The 21057-nt window shown below is 34.1% G+C and overlaps 1 protein-coding gene across 1 annotated transcript; it reads left to right on the top strand.

Moving 5' to 3' along the window:
* Positions 1-336: 336 nt before the first annotated feature.
* LOC135961877 (kelch-like protein 17) lies at positions 337-20015 on the top strand. Its single transcript, XM_065513515.1, is given in 6 exon segments — positions 337-527; positions 10761-10944; positions 15237-15333; positions 15479-15715; positions 15789-15895; positions 18169-20015. Coding segments are annotated over 6 exon segments (2241 nt in total). The 5' UTR covers positions 337-501; the 3' UTR covers positions 19759-20015.
* The last annotated feature ends 1042 nt before the right edge of the window (positions 20016-21057 follow it).

Raw genomic sequence — 21057 nt, 5'->3', positions numbered from 1 at the left:
AATAAACGACACAAGGTTAGTGATGATGGGGGCGGGGTGGATGGTGTCAACTGTACAAGAGAGAAGGGCGTGAAAATAATTTAACATAATAATTGGCTTTCAGAAACTACACGATTAAGATAAAATATTTGTTTTAATTTGTTTTTGCAAAACAATAAACCAACTAAACTACCCTCCTCAATGAATATTAATTTATTTTTTATGCTAGAAATTTGCTCATACATTGTTGTATATATTACGACTTAAAGGTCATCATCGTAAAACAATGTAATGTAATGTAATTTGAAATTTAATTTTATAATGATTTTGTTTTTTTATATGCCATTGCAGGCAGCTTTTGGTTTCGTTTATACCCTAAAAGACTGATTAGAAGAGAGCAGCAGAAAGCAACCACCAGCATTTAAATGTGTTACTAACAAGGACTTTTTGTATTCGTAACTAACCCACTTATATACATTGTAAAAAGTATCAAACTAAAAGGAAAAACACATCATCATCATCATGTTTTTGCCGGTTAAATCAAATCTGTAAGTATCGACAAATTTCACTTGAATAATTTGTTTTTAAAAGTGAAAATGAAACAAATTAATAGTTAATGCATACAAAAAAAAAAGAAAAATACATATAAAAACAAGTAAACCCGACCATATAATACCCTACACTAAGTAAAAGAGCTAAAACATTTTTCTTTTAAAATTTCAATAATTTATATTTTTGAGTGATTTTCGGAAGCGGGTCTATATGGGGGCTATGACCAATTATGGACCGATCACCATGAAATTAGGTCGTGTGATTTATGACTAAATTAAACATCGGCACAAACGCATAATACCCTCCCCACTATGGTGGTGTAGGGTATAATAATCACATTAGGGTGGATCTGACTTAATTGGGGGTTTTCATGAGGGGAAAGTTTGTAATTTGCTAATAACGTTTAAGTGGTAATTACATTTCCCACCCTATAAAGAGTATCAGCCCAATTATGAATAAAAATTCCCCGGGAGTTTTTTCCCTTTTCTCATTTTTCCTATTAAAATTCAATGGGAAAAAACTCCCGTTGAATAAACTCCCGCGGAATTTTTTATTCATAATTGGGCTGTATATATTCTGTATCGTTATAGATAGCGGAGATGTCTGTCTGTTTAAATCAATTTTAAGAAATCCCCAAACAACTTACGCACATGATTGATACATAAATATATCAGTTATAGTCTAACTTATGTTGCTATTTAAAATCGGTCAAGGCAACACAAAAGGAAAAAAATGACTTAGAAAACTTGTTTTTATAAAATTATTTTTATCACTAATCTTTTTACCAAAATTCTTTTCACTAATTTTTATTTTACAAAAATATTTTTTTTTTTTATTTTTATATTTGCAATTAAAATTGTTGTTTCTAAAATTATGGGGGAAAATATTTAAGAAATTGATAAAGAACATCTATATACGCGCCTGTCACACACACACTTTATTCGGAATGGTTTTAATTCCGTAGTTTTTATTCCAATCGTTTTAGGTTCATCTGATTCCGTGCAATTAGGTTATAACAGATAGGACCTTTTAGCTCTCACAAACTACAGATAATTATCTTAGCGCCATGGATATTTAGCTTTGGTGTCGATTCGGCTGGATGGCCGGGCTTCCCATACGATCTCATACACTTCGAGTTATTGTAATGGATCAATTTTTCATTGCAAGTGATGTTGCGGTACAAAAATGTTTTTATTTTGTCTCTCAAGGTCACTCGGCTTCAATTCGTATGTTGCTCAATTTGCCGGCTTTTGGATGTATTCAAGAGAGAGCGTTATGCATCGATCGAAATAAATGGTAGTCGGATGGAGCATGTTTTGGACTATAAATCGGGTGAGGCAAAACTTCTAAATAGTTTTTAATAGGTATTGCCACATGTGGCCGAGAGTTCTCACTTCAAATCAGTTGCGTTCGGTACAGATTCCATGTGCCGATCTGGCCAGATTTCAGCAGCTCGTAATAGATAGCAGCCTTTGGCTCCCACCAAATACAAAGCATTAGCTTTGTGCCATGGATATTTGGTTTTGGTGTCGATTCGGCTGGTTGACCGGGCTTTACGTACGATCTCTTACACTTCGGGGTATCGTAAAGGATCCATTTGTCATCGCAAGTAATAATTTTCTTTTAATGCATTCAAACCTCATTCGGACATGCAAAATCGTCTTTCAAGGTCTCTCAGCTTCTATTTGTATGGTATCCAATTTCCCTGTTTTTGAGTAGCTCCGAATGATTTAGAAAACTCTTTTTGAGTTTGAACTAAGTGAGAATAAACAAGTAAGAGAGCTATATTCGGCTGTGCCAAATCTTAATACTCTTCACCTAATTATACTTCAAAATAAAATACTTTATTTTTAGATTAACAAATTTTTTTTTTTTAATTTTTTGAAAAAAAAAATTCGAATTGTTTTTTTGGTTTTTTCAATTATTTTTTTTTAATATTTAGCGAAAAAAAAACTTTTGGTGAAAAAGTAATTCGGGTTCAAAAATATTTTTTCCGATTTTGACCCATATTATGTTATATAAATCGTTTGATTTCAAAAATATTTTTACGATTTTTTTTACCAATATTTTGCTGCAACATTTTTATAGTTTTAATATTTTGATTATGTTTTTCTTATAATTGTATTTCAATGAAATAATTAACAGAATTTAATATAATTTAAATGAATTGCAAATGTTTTTAAAAAAACTTTCTTAGCAACATGTTGCTTTAAAGACTTAAATTTCTTTAATTTATAAGATTTTGTCTAAGATTGGTTTATTTAGGGGTCTATTATGGATGGCAACCGTACTAAAGTTGCATTGTCAGTTTAGAAAATGTTATTACAGATGGCAACTGGCAGTTATCATTTTCTGTTACCAAATTGGCAATCACAAATTAATGGTTGCCGACTGACAACGCAACTGAAGTTCGATTCCCATACATAATCAACCTTTATTTTCTAGATGTTTAAAATTTATTAAAGAATGCTTTTTTCAATGCAACATGTTGCTACAACATTTTTATTTTTGGAAATTATTTTAATTTATTTTTTTGTAATTTAAAAAAAATTTCTTAGCAACATGTTGCTGCAACATTTTTAATTTTTTTGTATTTTTTTTAATAATTTTATTTTTATTTCACTTTGTAGGATTTTTTTCCTAGCAACATATAGCGGAAACATTTTAATTCTTTATTTCTGTTTATGAATTATTTTCAAGCATAAAGGACAATTGGCATAACCCTAATACATATTTAAAAACAAGTAAGAAAGTATGGTCGGTCAAGCCCGACCATATAATACCCTACACCTAGTAAATTAGTAAAAATATTTTTCTTTTAAAATTTCAATAGTTTATATTTTTGAGTGATTTTCGGAAGTGGGCCTTATATGGGGGCTATGACCAATTATGGACCGATCACCATAAAATTAGGTCGTGTGATTTATGTCTATATTAAAGTTAACTATGTTGAATTTTGTGTGTATACCAACATTTTTAAGCGATTTATGCACGTTAAAGTTATTTTCGGAAGCGGGTCTATATGGGAGCTATGACTAATTATGGACCGATCGTGACAAAATTTAGTGACATGAATTTTGTATATATAAAACTTATTTGGTGCGAAATTTGTGTAGATACATAGATAAATTAAACGATTATGACCGATAAAGTCCAATTTCGAGGGGACATTTGTATGGGGGCTAGGTGAAATAATGGACCAATTTCAGCCATTTTCAATAGGCTTGGTCCTTGGGCCGAAAAAGTAATATGTACCAAATTTGGTCGAAATATCTTCAAAATTGCGACCTGTACTCTGCGCACAAGGTTTACATGGACAGCCAGCCAGCCAGCCAGCCAGCCAGCCAACCAGACGGACGGACGGACGGACGGACGGACATCGTTTAATCGACTCAGAAAGTGATTCTAAGTCGATCGGTATACTTTAAGGTGGGTGTTAGACTAATATTTTTGGGCGTTACAAACATATGCACAAACGCATAATACCCTCCCCACTATGGTGGTGTAGGGTATAAAAAGTATTTTCACATTTTCTAAATAACAACCAACAAATTTAAATCCCCACTTATGTATATTTTTTATCATTTTAATTGACAATGTTTGTCGTCAATGTGTGCTAGCGCGTAATATGACAGTTTGTGTATCTGTTGTGTGTTGATAAAAATCCCCCCCAAAAGTTTTAAAGTATACCGATCGACTTAGAATCACTTTCTGAGTCGATTAAACGATGTCCGTCCGTCCGTCCGTCCGTCTGGTTGGCTGGCTGGCTGGCTGGCTGGCTGTCCATGTAAACCTTGTGCGCAGAGTACAGGTCGCAATTTTGAAGATATTTCGATCAAATTTGGTACATATTACTTTTTCGGCCCAAGGACCAAGCCTATTGAAACTGGCTGAAATCGGTCCATTATTTCACCTAGCCCCCATACAAATGTCCCCTCGATATTGGACTTTATCGGTCATAAATGTTTAATTTATCCATGTATCTACACAAATTTCGCTCCAAATAAGTTTTATATATACAAAATTCATGTCACCAAATTTTGTTACGATCGGTCCATAATTAGTCATAGCTCCCATATAGACCCGCTTCCGAAAATCACTTTAACGTGCATAAATCGCTTAAAAATGTTGGTATACACACAAAATTCAACATAGTTAACTTTAATATAGACATAAATCACACGACCTAATTTTATGGTGATCGGTCCATAATTGGTCATAGCTCCCATATAAGGCCCACTTCCGAAAATCACTCACGAATATAAATTATTGATATTTTAAAAGAAAAATATTTTTACTCATTTACTTGGTGTAGGGTATTATATGGTCGGGCTTGACCGACCATACTTTCTTACTTGTTTTATATCCTGTTTTTATAATCCACAAACAAGGGTTGGTTATGTCTGTCGGTTTTTGTTATTTGCTGTTGTTGTTATTGTACTATCATGTTGTGTTGTGGTTTACATTGTTGTTAACAAACATTTTACACACGCACGCACTTTCATTCACTCACTCACTCTCATACAATTTGAAAGAGAAAAAAACCAAAACATTGTAGTTGTTGTTCATTAAGTAGTTTGGGCCATTAACCATTAAGGAGGCAGTGGACTGAATATTTGTTCGACACTTTGGCGTCTTGATGTCATCATTAATTGAAATTGTAAACAAAAACCATCCACTCTATTCACTCAAATACTTATTTTTTCAGTTGTTAAAAAGGAAAACTTTTCTCAGAATTGTTGTTAATATTTTTAAGTTTAGTGTTGTGATTTTATTACAAATTTACTCCCGGTGGGGATTTAAATGATGGGGGATGAAGACGGAGAATTTTAAGCTGATCGAATTCAGTGGAGATTGATATTTGGGTTATTTGTAGTATAAAAATATTGAGAAATGAGGTTAACTGATACATACAAACATGGAAAAGTTATAAAACTTTTATCTCCTTTTTTAAAGCTAAAATGACATAATGAAAAAAAAAATAATGGAAAAGTTAAAGATATAATAACAACAAGAAAGCGGAAGTAAAAACGGAATAATATCAACAGTTTAAAGATTTTTAAAGAATTACAAAAAAAAATGATTTTAACAGATAAGAGAGTAATATTCCGCTGGATTAATGCAATAAACTATCTGTGATAAATCAGCAGTTTCCAAAATTAAAAAAAAAATTAATTGTGATTCGTAAATCTCAACATTTGAGAGAAAGACTTTGTAAAACTACTCCAATACAAGATAATTTAATAGCAAGAAAGTTTAAGAAATTTGCAAAACTTATTCCCCGGTTGATTATCAATAATAAAAAATTGGAAATTAGTTCTCGAACTGTTAGCTGCAGGGCAAATGAGGCTGGTATTGGTTGCTATCGCCCAGCGCACTGTGGTTCCAAATCAAAATCTAGGTGGACAAAATTATTTGGCGCTCTTTTTATATAGAATTGGTATCTTCGATTCCAAAAAAAAATTTTAAAAGATCTATATAAACTTTTTTTCAAGTTACAGTAGGTTCTAGATATACATCGGGAATCACAATGAATGGACTTAAAAATTCCAAAATATAAAAATATAGGTGCAAAATTTAAGTTTTATAGAGTTTATTGCGAAAAAAACAATGACAAGGAACAAGTACTCCAGTAAATTTAAAATTAAAGTTATTGAAGACTGGCTTATCACTACATGAATTTAGTAAAAAATATTCAATTAAAAGATCAGTTATTTCCAGGCTCGTTTCAAAATTTTTTAAGACTGGTCGATAATCTCCGGTGCATTCTGGAGGTCGTTCTCGAATAAAAACACGATATTATGATTTCTTGATCAAAAGAGCAATACAAAAAGATCCTACAGCATCAGCTATTCAAGTACTAACAAGTTTAAGATTATGCGTTAGCGAAAGAACAATCCGTAGAAGAGTAGTAGAAGCCCGTTTATTCAGCTGACGACCAGCAAAAAAAACATTTCTATCAGCTAAGAACAAGAAAGCTAGACTGCAATTTGCCAAAGCCCACATCAACTGAAGTGTCCAAAAATTAAAGACAGTACTGTTCCCTGCCGAATCCAAATACAAATTAAAAAGTTCCGCTGGAATAAGGCGTGTACGCTGACCAAAAGGAGGAAGACTGAATCCTAAGTATTGCAAAGGAACAATTAAACATGGAGGAGGCAATGTAATAGTCTGGGGTTGATTTTCTGGTCAAGAATTTGGGCCAAATCATAAAATTTATGGGATTATGGATCGGTTCATGTACCGTGATGTATTGAAAGCTGTAATGTTGCCTTATGCCAGTGAAGCTTCCAACAGGATAACGATCCTAAGCACCCCTCCAAAGTTTGTAAGACTTGGCTACACAGCAATAAGATTCTAGTTCTTCATTGGCCTGGTCAATCTCCCGATCTCAATCCTATTGAGAACTTGTGGCACATTGTTAATATGAAAATAAATCGTGAAAATTGTTGAAATAAGGATCGTAAATTTTCACGATTTATTTCATGCCGTTAAAATAGCCTGGGAAGAAATATCGAAAAACGCCATAAAAACATATTATCTTCTATGCCAAGAGATGTTCTTGTGCCATCCAAAACAAAGGATTTGCAACAAAAAATTAACTAAAATTAGTTTTGTACGTTTCATTTTCTACCTTAAAATATTTTTTGATTTTAAGTTACCTCTTATAGAAAGGTTAACTTTGAAAGTATTTGTTTATCAATACTAAACATATTAACAAATGAAAATAATACATAATAGATATTTAAAACTATGATTTTATACAAAACAAGTAAGAAAGTATGGTCGGTCAAGCCCGACCATATAATACCCTACACCAAGTAAATGAGTAAAAATATTTTTCTTTTAAAATTTCAATAGTTTATATTTTTGAGTGATTTTCGGAAGTGGGCCTTATATGGGAGCTATGACCAATTATGGACCGATCACCATAAAATTAGGTCGTGTGATTTATGTCTATATTGAAGTTAACTATGTTGAATTTTGTGTGTTTACCAACATTTTTAAGCGATTTATGCACGTTAAAGTGATTTTCGGAAGCGGGTCTATATGGGAGCTATGACTAATTATGGACCAATCGTAACAAAATTTGGTGACATGAATTTTGTATATATAAAACTTATTTGGAGCGAAATTTGAGTAGATACATAGATAAATTAAACATTTATGACCGATAAAGTCCAATTTCGAGGGGACATTTGTATGGGGGCTAGGTGAAATAATGGACCGATTTCAGCCACTTTCAATAGGCTTGGTCCTTGGGCCGAAAAAGTAATATGTACCAAATTTTATCGAAATATCTTCAAAATTGCGACCTGTACTCTGCGCACAAAGTTTACATGGACAGCCAGCCAGCCAGCCAGCCAGCCAGCCAGCCAACCAGACGGACGGACGGACGGACGGACATCGTTTAATCGACTCAGAAAGTGATTCTAAGTCGATCGGTATACTTTAAAGTGGGTGTTGGACTAATATTTTTGGGCGTTACAAACATCTGCACAAACGCATAATACCCTCCCCACTATGGTGGTGTAGGGTATAAAAATACCATATGAAAAAAATTCATTGAGGGGGTGCTTTAGTTATGGCCAATACTGTACATATACAAATCATTAATAAAAAATTAAAAAAAATACGTTTTCATGTGTTTCGGAAACTAAATTTTTAAAAAGATCTGTGTTTACTATATTTCAAGTTACAGTAGGGTCTAGATATATAAAAAAGCAATAATAAATAAAGAAATATTTCTAAAAATTCCATTCCGTAAAAATTAAAAAAAAAGAATTTCGGCGGGGGCTGGCGGCTACAATTTTTTTACAAAGACAGCAGTAAAATATTAAAAAAAAATTAACGAAAATAGGATTCAAAATTTGTTAAAATTTCTGGCGCTTCTGTCGAGAAAACGAAATGTCCAATTGAAAAATGCATTTGTATTGGAAGAGAGCAGATTGTCAGCTTCCGAAAAAACTTAGTTTTTCCAAATTCTGAAGATACCGATTTTCATAATTTTGTCCACCTAGATTTTGATTTGGAACCACATTGCAGCGCTCCGCTTTCTGCGGAGACACAAATAGAATACTGTTCCCTTTTTGGATGAATCCAAGTACTATTTAAGAGGCAGTGTGGGGAGAACATTTCTGAAATATCTAAAGGGAAAGAGATTGGTCCCCAAGTACACAGATAGCACAGTGGAGTTTGGTAATGGCAATCCAATTCAATCGGATACAGAACAATTTTGAAAGATGTTTTGTATCTATACGCTGAGGAAAATATGCCACTAGTTTAAAGTATCCTGAAGGACAATGAACCCAAACGTACCTCTAGGACTGTAACTGTGTGATTACAAGCCAATGAGGTATGTGTTTTGAAGTGCTCTGTCCAATTGCCAGATCTGAATAGCATAGAAAACCTATGGGAAATTGTAGCACGAAGGAAGCTTTATCAGAATGGCAAAAAGAGTCGGTGATTGTGTTTCATCGGGAGATGGTTTGTGCATTTCAGAAGTGGCGATTTTGAAACGGAAGACAAAGATAGCCCAGGCCAGTCAAAAAAGTTTAAAGACCAAGAATTGGTCGCATTACTCCATGAAGATTGTTGTAAATCTTAATAATATCTTGCAAAATCATTGGGAGCTACACAAGCAGCAATTTCAAAACGTTGGCTATACGTTGGATAACACGTTGGATAACATACGAATAGAAGCCGAGAGACCTTGAACGATGATTTTGTATATCTGAAATGATGCTTGAACGCTATAAAAGAAAATAATTTTTTGCCCCGGAAAATGGATCCTAAGCGTAAGAGATCGTATGTGAAGCCTAACCAACCAATATAATCGACACCAAAGCCAAATATCCATGCCGCTAAGGTAATGTTCTGTATTTGGTGGAATCAAGAGGGGCCTATATATTATGAACTGCTGGAATCTGGCCAGACCATCACATGGAACCTGTACCGAATGCAACTGATTCGTTTGAAGCAAAAACGCCCAGCATATGAGGCCAGATGTGAAACTGTAATATTTCCATGTGATAGGCAAGTTTTCCCTCACCCACTTCATAGTCCAGCCTTTGCTGCGTTCGACTACTATTTGTTTCGATCGAAGCAGAACGCTCTCTCTGAAGATGAGCAGTTCTTTTGGCTCGGAATATATTGCCAGAAAGAAAAGGTCATAGCGAACAATGATCAATACTTTGAATAAATTTATATAGTGCAAATGTTTCAAAATAAAAGCTGAAAATTTAAAAAACTCTCAGACAAAACTCAAATTGAGTTTAAAATAAAGGGTAGTTCATCGTGAGGTTTGTTTTTTAATATGCTCTTTTACAGATCACGCGTCAATCATATCAAACTGTTTTTTAATTTTTGTTCAGTATCATGGAAAGACTCACACCACAACAGCGTCTCCAAATTGTTCAGCTGTATTACGAAAATCAGCGTTCTGTGAGAAATGTTTTTCGTGCGAAGTTGTTTTCAGTGATGAATCACATTTCTGGCTCGATGGATACTGATGAGCAACCCGAAGAGTACCAAGAGCTATAATTACATCCATTATAAACAACGGTATGGTGTGGTTTATGGGCTGGTGGAATCATTGGTCCATATTTCTTAAAAAATTAGGAAATCAGAATGTTACCGTTAATTGTAACCGTTATCGCACCATGTTATTGGACTATATGCTTCCTGAAATTCAAGCGCATGGTCTCGGTGAGGTCTGGTTTCAACAAGACGGCGATACGAGCCCTACAGCGCAAGAAACAATGACCTTGTTGAGAAATCATTTTGGTGAGCACTTAATTTTACGTTTTGCTACGATAAATTGGGCACATAGCTCATGCGATATCACATCGTTGGACTATTTTATCTGGGGATATGTAAAGTTTGAGGTCTTCAGAAACAACCTTGACGCTCTTGAAGCCAACATTACTCGAACGAGTCGCCCAAAATTGGACCTTTCAAATGAACCATCTCAGACGTAGTCATGGCCGTTTAATTTTCAAACTGTAAATGCCAGAAATTGTTCTTTTAACCGATAATAAAAATTTTAGGTTCACTGAATCACCCATTATTATTATAGTTTTTATAGAAAACAGTGTGTCCTTATTATTTGATTGTAAACTTTTGCGAAACTCACGGTGAAAGAATTAGAAATCTGGCGGTTTTTTTTACAATTATCTTTTTAAATGAAATCAAAATAAGTATTTAACGTCTCCTCCATTCTATTGCAGTTCCACCGACAACACTGCCAACAGTGAAGATGTCACTACCACCAGCAACAATTCCACACAAACGCCCAGTGATCTTAGCCCACCGGGACCAAATGAAGAAATACTGCCGCAGGCCCACCATCAAAATCCTGGACATTGTGTGGCATCATTTGCAGCCATCAATCAAATGCGTACAAATTCGCAGGTAACTTAAACAACTTTATTTTTGTTTTCTTCTGTTCCCCAAAAATGTTTAAACACTTTTAAAGGCTCAAACAAACTGTAAGTTAATATTTCGTTTTGGCATTTAAGAATCCATAAAAATGCTTAAACACGAAAAAGAGAGGAGCAAAAAACCTATGTATATTTATTTGTAAGCTGTAACAAAACGGTTTATAAAAAAGTAATACTCGAACATTAAGTTTGAGACGTGCCAGACATAGTGACGCATGGGTGAAAACGAAAAAAACACTTGCTATTTTTTCAGTTGGTAGAAATATTTCTAAAAAAAAAAAATAAGAACCTCTTCGTAGTATCATCACGTCACATACAAACAACATTAAATTGTAGGGTTTATTGACTTGTATCATCATCATCCTCAACATCACATGGCACTTTGGTTTGGTGCATTGGAACCCCCAGTCATGTCTGCATGTAGTATATTGAAATTTATAGTAGGTACGAGTGATGAGACAGTTTATTTTTTTAAAAATTGAATTGAATTCAGCACCTACTAAACGTATGTATTGTGTATGGGGTATGTTTGTGCATGTGTAGAGATGTGGAAGTATAACATACCCAAACAGGAATAGAAGTGGCAAGAATAAAACATAATCCCATTAGAATAAGTCTAAAGGTAGACAGATTATGAGAAGAAGATTTTAACTTACTACATGCATTTGTACATGGTTATGGAAATGCGAGTATTCAGCTCGATTCGAGAAATTAAAACACCTTATAATGCGGTACAAAGGTTCAAATTGTTCTAATATTAGAGGACATAATCGTAACCAATATCAAATGTTCATTTAATCTTACATGATTTTTTTAAGAGTAATCGACATCGTAATTCTAAGTTAAATCTAGTTTAATATCTCTCACACGGTGTGCTATAAAGTCATATTGTCCTAAAGTAGTAAATAGTGTAAATATACATAACTCGAAACGGAAAAACGGATTCAAAATCGGAAAAATTAATTTTTAAACCGAAAAATTAAAAAAAAAATTGGAATAAAATTTTTTCCACTAAAAAATTACTTTTTTAAAAATTTTGAAATGAAAAATAAAAAAAAAAAATTGAATTTTGTTCATAATTTTTTTTTTCATTAATAAATAAAAAAAAATTGGCATAAAATTTTGAAATGAAAATTAAAAAAAAAAAAAAATTATTTTTTTTACCTAAAAATATTTAAAAATTTTATATAAAATTATAATTTGGTGAAGGGTACTTGTTAGTTGAATCAAATTTGAAATAGCAAACTAACTTATGAAAGTTGCTCATTATTACATGTTATTATTTTATGACATACAACTTTATGACTACCGTGTGAATACCCTAACCGTCTTAAATGTGTGTCGTAAAATGTGATCTTGTAATAGCATGTTCACATTTGCTGAGTTAATCATCTCAACAGTGATTAAGCTCTAATCACATCAAAATCGAGATGATTATCCATACATTTAAATGATTTGTTAATCACGGATTAAGGCCCCTATTATGAGTTGCATTCGACAAAAGTTATTCGTTGGCTATCGAATATCGACTAGCGAATGTAAAATTCGTATTATAAGTTGTCATCGCTGTCGAAAATTTCGTTTTGCATCGAATTTTTCAACGAACACAATTTTGCTTTCGACACTGCAAATAAAATTAAAAATATTGTTGAAAATGTAAGTATCTGTAATTTTATTTGTTTTTGGTGGATCAAATACCACTAACTGAAATATTTTCGTTAATTTTATGCTGGTCTAAGGTTGTAAGCAACGAATGTGCGCCATAATACCAAATGACAATTCGTTCGATCAGATATTTCGACTACAATCGAAAATTGAATTTAGTTCATAATAGGCACCTAAAACTTCATCATTTCATTAATCACAAAGAATCATCTGAACATACCTCAAACTGATTCTGATATAGCATCGACGACAATAAACGTACGTTGCCGGTGTTCTACCGATAATAAATGTTTACAGAAGGGTTTTTATTCATAAACAACATTTCGCTTTCTTCTATATGATTTTATTTCGTCCTTAAATAATCCATCAATTCTCTCAATTTCATCATTAATAAGTTCATTGTCATTTACATCGTAATGTATGTATACAAAAAAGTCGAAGTTGTTAGACCCAACCTATACTATAACTATGTTGGGACTAAGTCCCCATTTTTTACCAAACATCTTACGACAGGTGTAATAGGCAACCGTTTCAGTTTACATGATAGTTTAGAGTCCAGAATAATACCTTGATATTTCGCATTATTTGGAAGGGGATTTCGCAGTTTTTCAACCAAGGAAGTCTGAAGTCAGGAATCTTGGATTTTGTTGTGAAAAGTATAAGTTCTGAAAGCAGTGGACATTATATCACTAGTCACATCCGGAAACAATCCTGATACAAGTATCACCATATCGTCCACATAAGCAACAACTTTATCCCATTTTTGTCTAGTTCAATGAGAATCGGGTTAATAGCAATAAGCCCAAATTTCTTGGACTTTACGCTTTTACCAAGATAAGCTGTAACTATTCTTGATTTCAACATGAATATTAACCAGTCGCTGATATACTCTTCAACATCCAGGTTAATAAGAGCAAGATTAATTAGATTATTGAAAGCACCATTTATATCCAGGAAGGCTGCCATTGTGTATTGTCTAAATTCGAGGGATCTCTCTATAAATTTTGCGACCTCATGCTGAGCTATCTCTGTAGAGAAGGCCTTAAGGTAGACATGCTGACTGATTGAGAGCTGTATTCCTTGACCCAACCTAAGAGCGTAATATTCTGTGAAGCCAGGGGATGATATGCCTTTTTGCGCTTCGATCACATTTAAGACAGTATCATATTAAAGTATGTTTTTCACAACTTTAACATAGCAAGAGATCAATTTGTTATGTTTATGTGAGATACGGACGGCTCTGTTAAATTTTTCAAAAAACCATTCTACAAGTGGATTGGATTTTATTTGTGTTACTATCCCAAAAGTCGTACGTTAAGTCTTATCGTCTAAAGCAACCATAAAGCCACTTTTAGACGAACACATTTGGTTCAGTTTCATATTAATGTGTGTTTTTATCAGATTTCACATAGCATTGCTCTCTTGTTATGTTATGTTCTCATTATTTTATGTTTTCCAAAAACAAGCGAATTAGATTTTATTTGAGTTACTGTCGCAAAAGTGTGAAATGTGATCGTCTAAAGGGGCTTTGAGGCCTTTAGAATGTTTTAAAATCAATTAAAACTGGGTTTCCGCATACACCGTAATCGGCGCCGATAACGAAAACTGAAAAACGTTGGTGTTTGTCACCGTCTCGTTTCTGAATTGTTTTCGTTTCAGTTGGAACGAAATTATTTTTTAATTTTGGATGTCGCACATTAAATAGAATTTCATTATTTTTGACAAAATCTGTTATTTTTTTTCTCTTCCAATAAAGAAAATTTATTTTTTTATTCATTTTGATTTTCTTTAAATTTGAAATAAAAAAATAATTTCGTTCCTACAGCACCGAAAACAACCTACTTGAAGTTGTTTTCGTTCCGGCCTCAAATGACAGGTTTTTCGTTACTGATCGGTGCCGTTTCGTTCCCAATTTTCGTTGCCGATTTCTGAAACGAACTTTTTTCGGTGCAAATGTATGGAATTTCGTTTTCGGTGCCGATTACGGTGTATGCGGAAACGTAGCTTAAGTACACGTTCAAACCTACTTTATCAGTGTGTTGGTATGATACGATATGAAAATATTCTAAAAGTGAGTACAGGAATAGACCTGGTGTGCATTTGTTTTAGGGCGAACAAAAAGTCAAACACATTTTAAAGCCTCAAGCGGATTTTGTTACTTCATTCATATATTCCTTTGAAGAATTTCAATGTTGAAACGAATTAATGTTTTAAAATAAAAAGTACTTTTTTTTAGATAGAATGCAGTAAATGTTCCTCTATGTATTTACTAAAAATTTCTTTGGAATTTTGGGGTTATAGTAATAGAAATATGTACTGAATTCCGAATTTCAAGCTCGACTTCTAAGTGATTTATATACAATGAAGGGGTCGGCGGTAATGTTGATAACAAAAGGGTCCCCAGACTAATTGCTATTGATGAATATAACTTCCCATATAAAATACATAAAAAATCCCCAATGACAATCATAAAATTTAAAATCGAACCTATCATCCCTTATAAAAGTAATGTAGTAAAATAAAGTGTATAAAATTAATCAAGATTATATTTCACGTATGAATGTATGTTGTATATATTTTGTGTCTCTTTATTTTTAGTTGTGTGATGTGACTTTGGAGGTGGGTGGCGAAACCCTACATGCCCACAAGGTAGTTTTAGCTTCAGTATCACCCTATTTCTATGCCATGTTCAATGGTAAGTATCATCTTCCTTCTACTTCTACAAATTATTATGTTTGTTTTATCTTTAGCAAAACATTCGCCATGAGGACAACGACATGTATTTAATAAAATATGACTTCCTCTTTTTGTTTTCTCATTTTCCTTTTAATCGTATATAGATGACATGTTAGAACGTACTCAGGGTATTGTTCGTCTACATGATATTGATGTTATTGCCGTTAGAGATCTAATTGACTACATATACACTGGTGAAATAACTATAACGGAACAAAATGTTCAAGTGTTATTGCCGGCATCAAGTCTTCTGCAAATGCATTCAGTGCGAGAGGCTTGTTGTAAATTTTTACTGCGTCAATTGCATCCTTCAAATTGTCTGGGCATTAGGAGTTTTGCTGGTAAGTTTTGAATGAAGGGAATCGATTTGAACAATTTTAATAAAATTAAAATTCTTATCATCCTTTTTAATAGATGCCCATTCTTGCAAAGAATTACATACTAGATCCCATAAGTATGCTTTACAAAATTTTCAACAAGTTGTTGGTACCGAAGAATTTTTATTACTTCCATTTGAAGAGGTAAGATATGATAACTTATACAAACTATTTCAGCCAAAACTTATCCTTGTTCCTACAAATTATTATTTATTTTTTATCACGTTAGCTTTTATAAATATTCACCCCTATCGGCAATAACATGTGAAATTTATGTTCCAATGAAAAATATCCATTTCCCTCAAAGGGAAAATTGCTATCGTGATATTCGCATGAACTTTTCATTCACAATAGTTGATTTTGATCGTAACAGCTGTTTATTGTTTACAAAATTCCATCTAAAAATTTCACAAAATGGGGAAAGAGTCGTAATTCAGCTCTGGGTGGAGAAAGAGCTCGCGCGTCATTGTCATTATCGCTTAAGGGCAATCAGGCCGTCCCTTTTTAGCTGCCTTCGAGAGTTTTGCGGCTCACTCTCGCATTGGATAATGTTTGGCGTCGTCTAACTGTACCGCGTTACAGTTTCTCGAAGTTTGCATTGTCCACATGCAATCGTTTTTGGTTTTCATAACCTAACTTTTTAATAAATGATTTAAAGTTCCAGCTTCCTATATGAAGATATAGGTCGACTGGGAACTAAAATCAACGTGGGATAACCTGGCAATTTGAGAGTTTTTCAACTCCGCCAACCAAATTTAAAATTCTAAAAAAAAAAAAATGGGGAAAGAGTCGTAATTCAGCTCTGGGTGGAGAAAGAGCTCGTGCGTCATTGTCATTATCGCTTAAGGGCAATCAGGCCGTCCCTTTTTCGCTGCCTTCGAGAGTTTTGCGGCTCACTCTCGCATTGGATAATGTTTGGCGTCGTCTAACTGTACCGCGTTACAGTTTCTCGAAGTTTGCATTGTCCACATGCAATCGTTTTTGGTTTTCATAACCTAACTTTTTTATAAATGATTTAAAGTTCCAGCTTCCTATATGAAGATATAGGTCGACTGGGAACTAAAATCAACGTGGGATAACCTGGCAATTTGAGAGTTTTTCAACTCCGCCAACCAAATTTAAAATTATAAAAAAAAAATGGGGAAAGATAAATGGGAAAAGGGAACATATTTCATGTGAAATATTGATTCGGGTGTTTGTGTCTTGAAATTTTGTATGTAGATCCGATATGTAGATCCACTAAGAAGGGATTTTTGGAAATTCAAATATCAAGAGGGTAAAAACGGAATCTCGACGTCTCCGGAACTAATAAAGCTAGCACCAAAAATCCAACTTAAACTGAATTTATGCCAAAAAATTAATGGACAGGTGTGTGGTATTTTTTAATTTAATACTTTTAAGGGGATGAAACACGTGAAAACCGAGTTATTGTACTTTTTTTTATTTCATATCCCAGAAATTTAATTTATTTGAATTTATAGTCCTTCCAAAAAAAAAATTTCAAAACTTTTTGGTTAATTTTTATAAAAACAGTAGGGCGGGTCAATAAGTCCGTGACTTTTTGAATGAAACACAGGTTTTTGAGCTCACTTTGTTCAACGTTTCTCAAATTATATCATCAAAATCTTTCCGCCGATCCATGTCCTCAGGTTTGGAAACACTCGGAGTTAAATGCAGTGAATAGGGCGGATGAAGGAGAAATTCGTAGCATACTTCATGGATTTTTGCCATGGAAACTGCACGATTGAGTTTGTGATCGATTATGAGCAAACGCACCCATCTTGCAGAAAGCTTTCTCATGCCCAAGTGATCATTCAAAATTGAAACTAAATGCCTATGGCTTCAACAATCTCTCTCACTTTCAATTGTTTCGGCATCTTCGGAACTGAATTTGATTATGAGCAAACGCACCCATCTTGCGAATACCAATGAGCAATGTTAGATACATATGCCCATGGTTTTTTCTACTAATACATTCTCACCACTTAGGATTCTGACAACTGAGTTAGGTCTTTGACATGAGAGTTTCCGCTCTAGGTCTATTCTCTATGCCTCAACTGGTAGTCAAGAACGTTCGGCATCTTCCGAAGTGAATTTCGGCCACAAAGAAATTCAATAAATCATTTTTTTACAATTGAGATTGATGGTGCAGAGTTCCCATAGTATTTATAAAGCTTAGGTTGGGTTTTTCCGCATGGCTGTCAAACACAAATGACGCAGCTTGTTCAAGTTTTGTCTGGAGTCAACTGACAGTAGAAAGTCAAAATTTGGTTACAAAATTTCAAGGTCCTGTAACATACAATCTTGGAACACTATACTGAACATAACTTTAGACACAATCTGGATTTCGAAATCTCTTTATTATGATAAAATTAACAAATTTTAACTATTTCCATCCCTTCTCTTTTCGTTTGCAGGTCAGAGATTTAATATCAAATAATCTCCTCAACATTTGCTCCGAGGAGAAGGTATTCCATGCTGTTTTGAATTGGATTAAACATGATTTGGCTGAGAGACAAATTCACATTGCCGAGCTAATGAGTCACGTACGATTGCCGCTAGTTAGTCGTGACTTCTTAATGACCATCGTGGAAACGGAGACATTGATAAGAGATGACTCGCAATGTAAAGAACTGCTACTTGAAGCTATGAAATATCATTTGCTGCCGGAGCAAAGAAGTTTGATGAGTAGCCAACGTACTATGGAGAGGAGACCGGACGGCATGAAACCCTATGTATTTGCAGTGGGCGGCGGTAGTCTCTTCGCCATACACAATGAGTGTGAGGTGTATAATACCAGATCAAATATCTGGTCTAGTATAGCGCCCATGTTATGGAGACGCTCCAGATCGGGTGTGACTGCTTTACACAAGTCCCTTTATGTGGTGGGTGGTTATGATGGCGTTAATGATTTGGCAACAGCCGAGTGTTACAACCCATCGAATAATAAATGGTCTTATATAACGCCCATGGGTACAAAGCGTTCCTGTTTGGGAATTTGTGCCTTTGATGGTTTGCTTTATGTGTGTGGTGGTTATGATGGTGCTTCTTGTTTGAGCAGCACGGAACGTTACGATCCGTTGACATCGGTGTGGAGTTCATGCCCAGCTATGAGCACCCGCCGACGTTATTGCCGCTTGGCTGTGTTGGAAAATTGCATTTATTCGTTGGGTGGATTTGACTCGACCAACTATCAATCGAGTGTTGAACGTTTTGATCCCAGAGTAGGCAGGTGGTATCCTGTGCCCAGTATGACGGCTAGACGTAGCAGCTGTGGCGTGGCCTCTTGCGAGGGTTATCTCTATTGTATTGGTGGCAATGATGGTACCATGTGTATGTCCAGTGGAGAACGTTTCAATATAAGACGCAATAGCTGGGAACCCATAGCTGCCATGCACTCACGCAGATCCACTCATGAAGTAGTGGAAGTAGAAGGCGCTCTATATGCTTTAGGAGGCAATGATGGTTCTTCTTCCCTTAACTCGGTGGAACGTTACGATATACGTCTCAATAAGTGGACCATTGTAAATTCAATGGTTGCCAGACGTAGTTCAGTGGGTGCAGCTGTATTGGATTGCTTCAACTTGGAGCGCGGTTTGGTACAGACTACGAACTTATGACCTCCACTAACTGCCATTGCTGAATCATTTGTTAATGCTGCCAATGCTACGACATCAAAAAATTCTTCACCCACTGCCGCAACAGTTTCAGCCACCAATGGAGTGACTTCAACAACATCAAATTCGACCTCTTCATCTTCATCGGTATCATCAACGACTTCTTCGAATAATCCCGTTTTGCCGGGTAGAGCTGTAAATGGCCGCAGTATGATGGCTGGCGATTTGCTAAATGTAGTCTTGCCTTCTAATTATACATTAAGCACATCGGCGCCATCCTCATCAAACTCTACTCTAAGGCGTTATCGTGATCGTAATCCAGCACCCGAAACCAGTCCACGAACTGATAGACCCTCTTCAAGTGATGACAGTAAACCAACCACTGCCTGATATTTATATTATAGATAAATCGGTTACAATCTCATGCGAAAAAACTGCCTCTCCCTTTAGAGAACAAAGCTATTTCATTAAAACTCTTCTTTTTTTTCCATTTTAAAAGCAAAACTTACTGGTATTCAATTAGGGAATTAAATTTTTCAGACATTCTTAATTATAAGACCACATACACACACACTATTTTTATGGAATTGAATTAATAATTGCATACACGATAAATTTAAAATAAAATAAAAAAGACCTTATTTATGTGTTATACATTAATGGCAAATAACGTTTATAAAAAAAAACCTACATATATTTCAACGACCAATTCGAGCTCCTTAAAATAATATACAAATAAATTAATTAAATAAAAAAAACACCTTTAAAAAATTAACCGAATCTACCCACTTAATTATAGTATAAATTTATGCTCTTATGAACTTTTTACAGTATTTTTAAATTACACATCTTAAATAATTATATACATGCAAGATAAATTTGCATTTTATAGATTAAGTATAATCTTTAATCAATAATTTATTAAAATATTTGAATAAATCCAAACAAAACAAATGTGTTTGAAAGTTTTAATCCGTGTGATTTTTATTTAATGTCTGTTGAGATTTATTGGATGAAAAATGTGATTAATACGAATGAATTTCGGTAGAAATTTAAAAGTTTGAAGACCAAGATTTGAAGGTATTAATCCATGAAGATTGTTGTAAAACTCGACAAGAGGTTGCAAAATCATTAGGAGCAACTCAATCAGTAATTTTAAATTGGGAAATTGGGTATCATACCATAATTGAAGCCGAGAGACCTTACATGTCCGAAATTATGCTTGAACGCTTTAAGAGAAAATAATTTTTGCACCGAATCAATACCGAAAAATTACAATAACCTAAAGTCCTATCTATTATGAGCTGCTGAAATCTGATCAGACCATCACAGGAAACCTGTACCGAACGCAACTGATTCGTTCGAAGTGAGCATTGACCGAAAAACACCCAGAATATGAGGACAGACATGATACCGTAATATTCCAAAACTTTTTTTTAATTCATACATCCAATACATTAACGAAAACTGATTTCGAATCCATATTCGTTTCTACGACAAGGTTTCATAACTCGAAAATTATACATAGTTTGGAGTAAAACATGGTTTTAAATTTTTGAAATAATTTTGTTATTCAAACTTTGATACATTTCACTTGATTGACAATATACAATGGAAACTTTTCAATGTATTCAATTAATCACAATCCAAAAAAAAAGTCTTAAGAAATTTGTATTTTTATAGTATTTC

The sequence above is a fragment of the Calliphora vicina genome, chromosome 5 (assembly GCF_958450345.1).
Source record: "Calliphora vicina chromosome 5, idCalVici1.1, whole genome shotgun sequence".
In the NCBI taxonomy this organism is placed as follows: Eukaryota; Metazoa; Arthropoda; class Insecta; order Diptera; family Calliphoridae; genus Calliphora; species Calliphora vicina.
The sequence above is the reverse complement of the archived record's forward strand: the minus strand, read 5'-3'. Positions and strand labels throughout refer to the sequence as shown.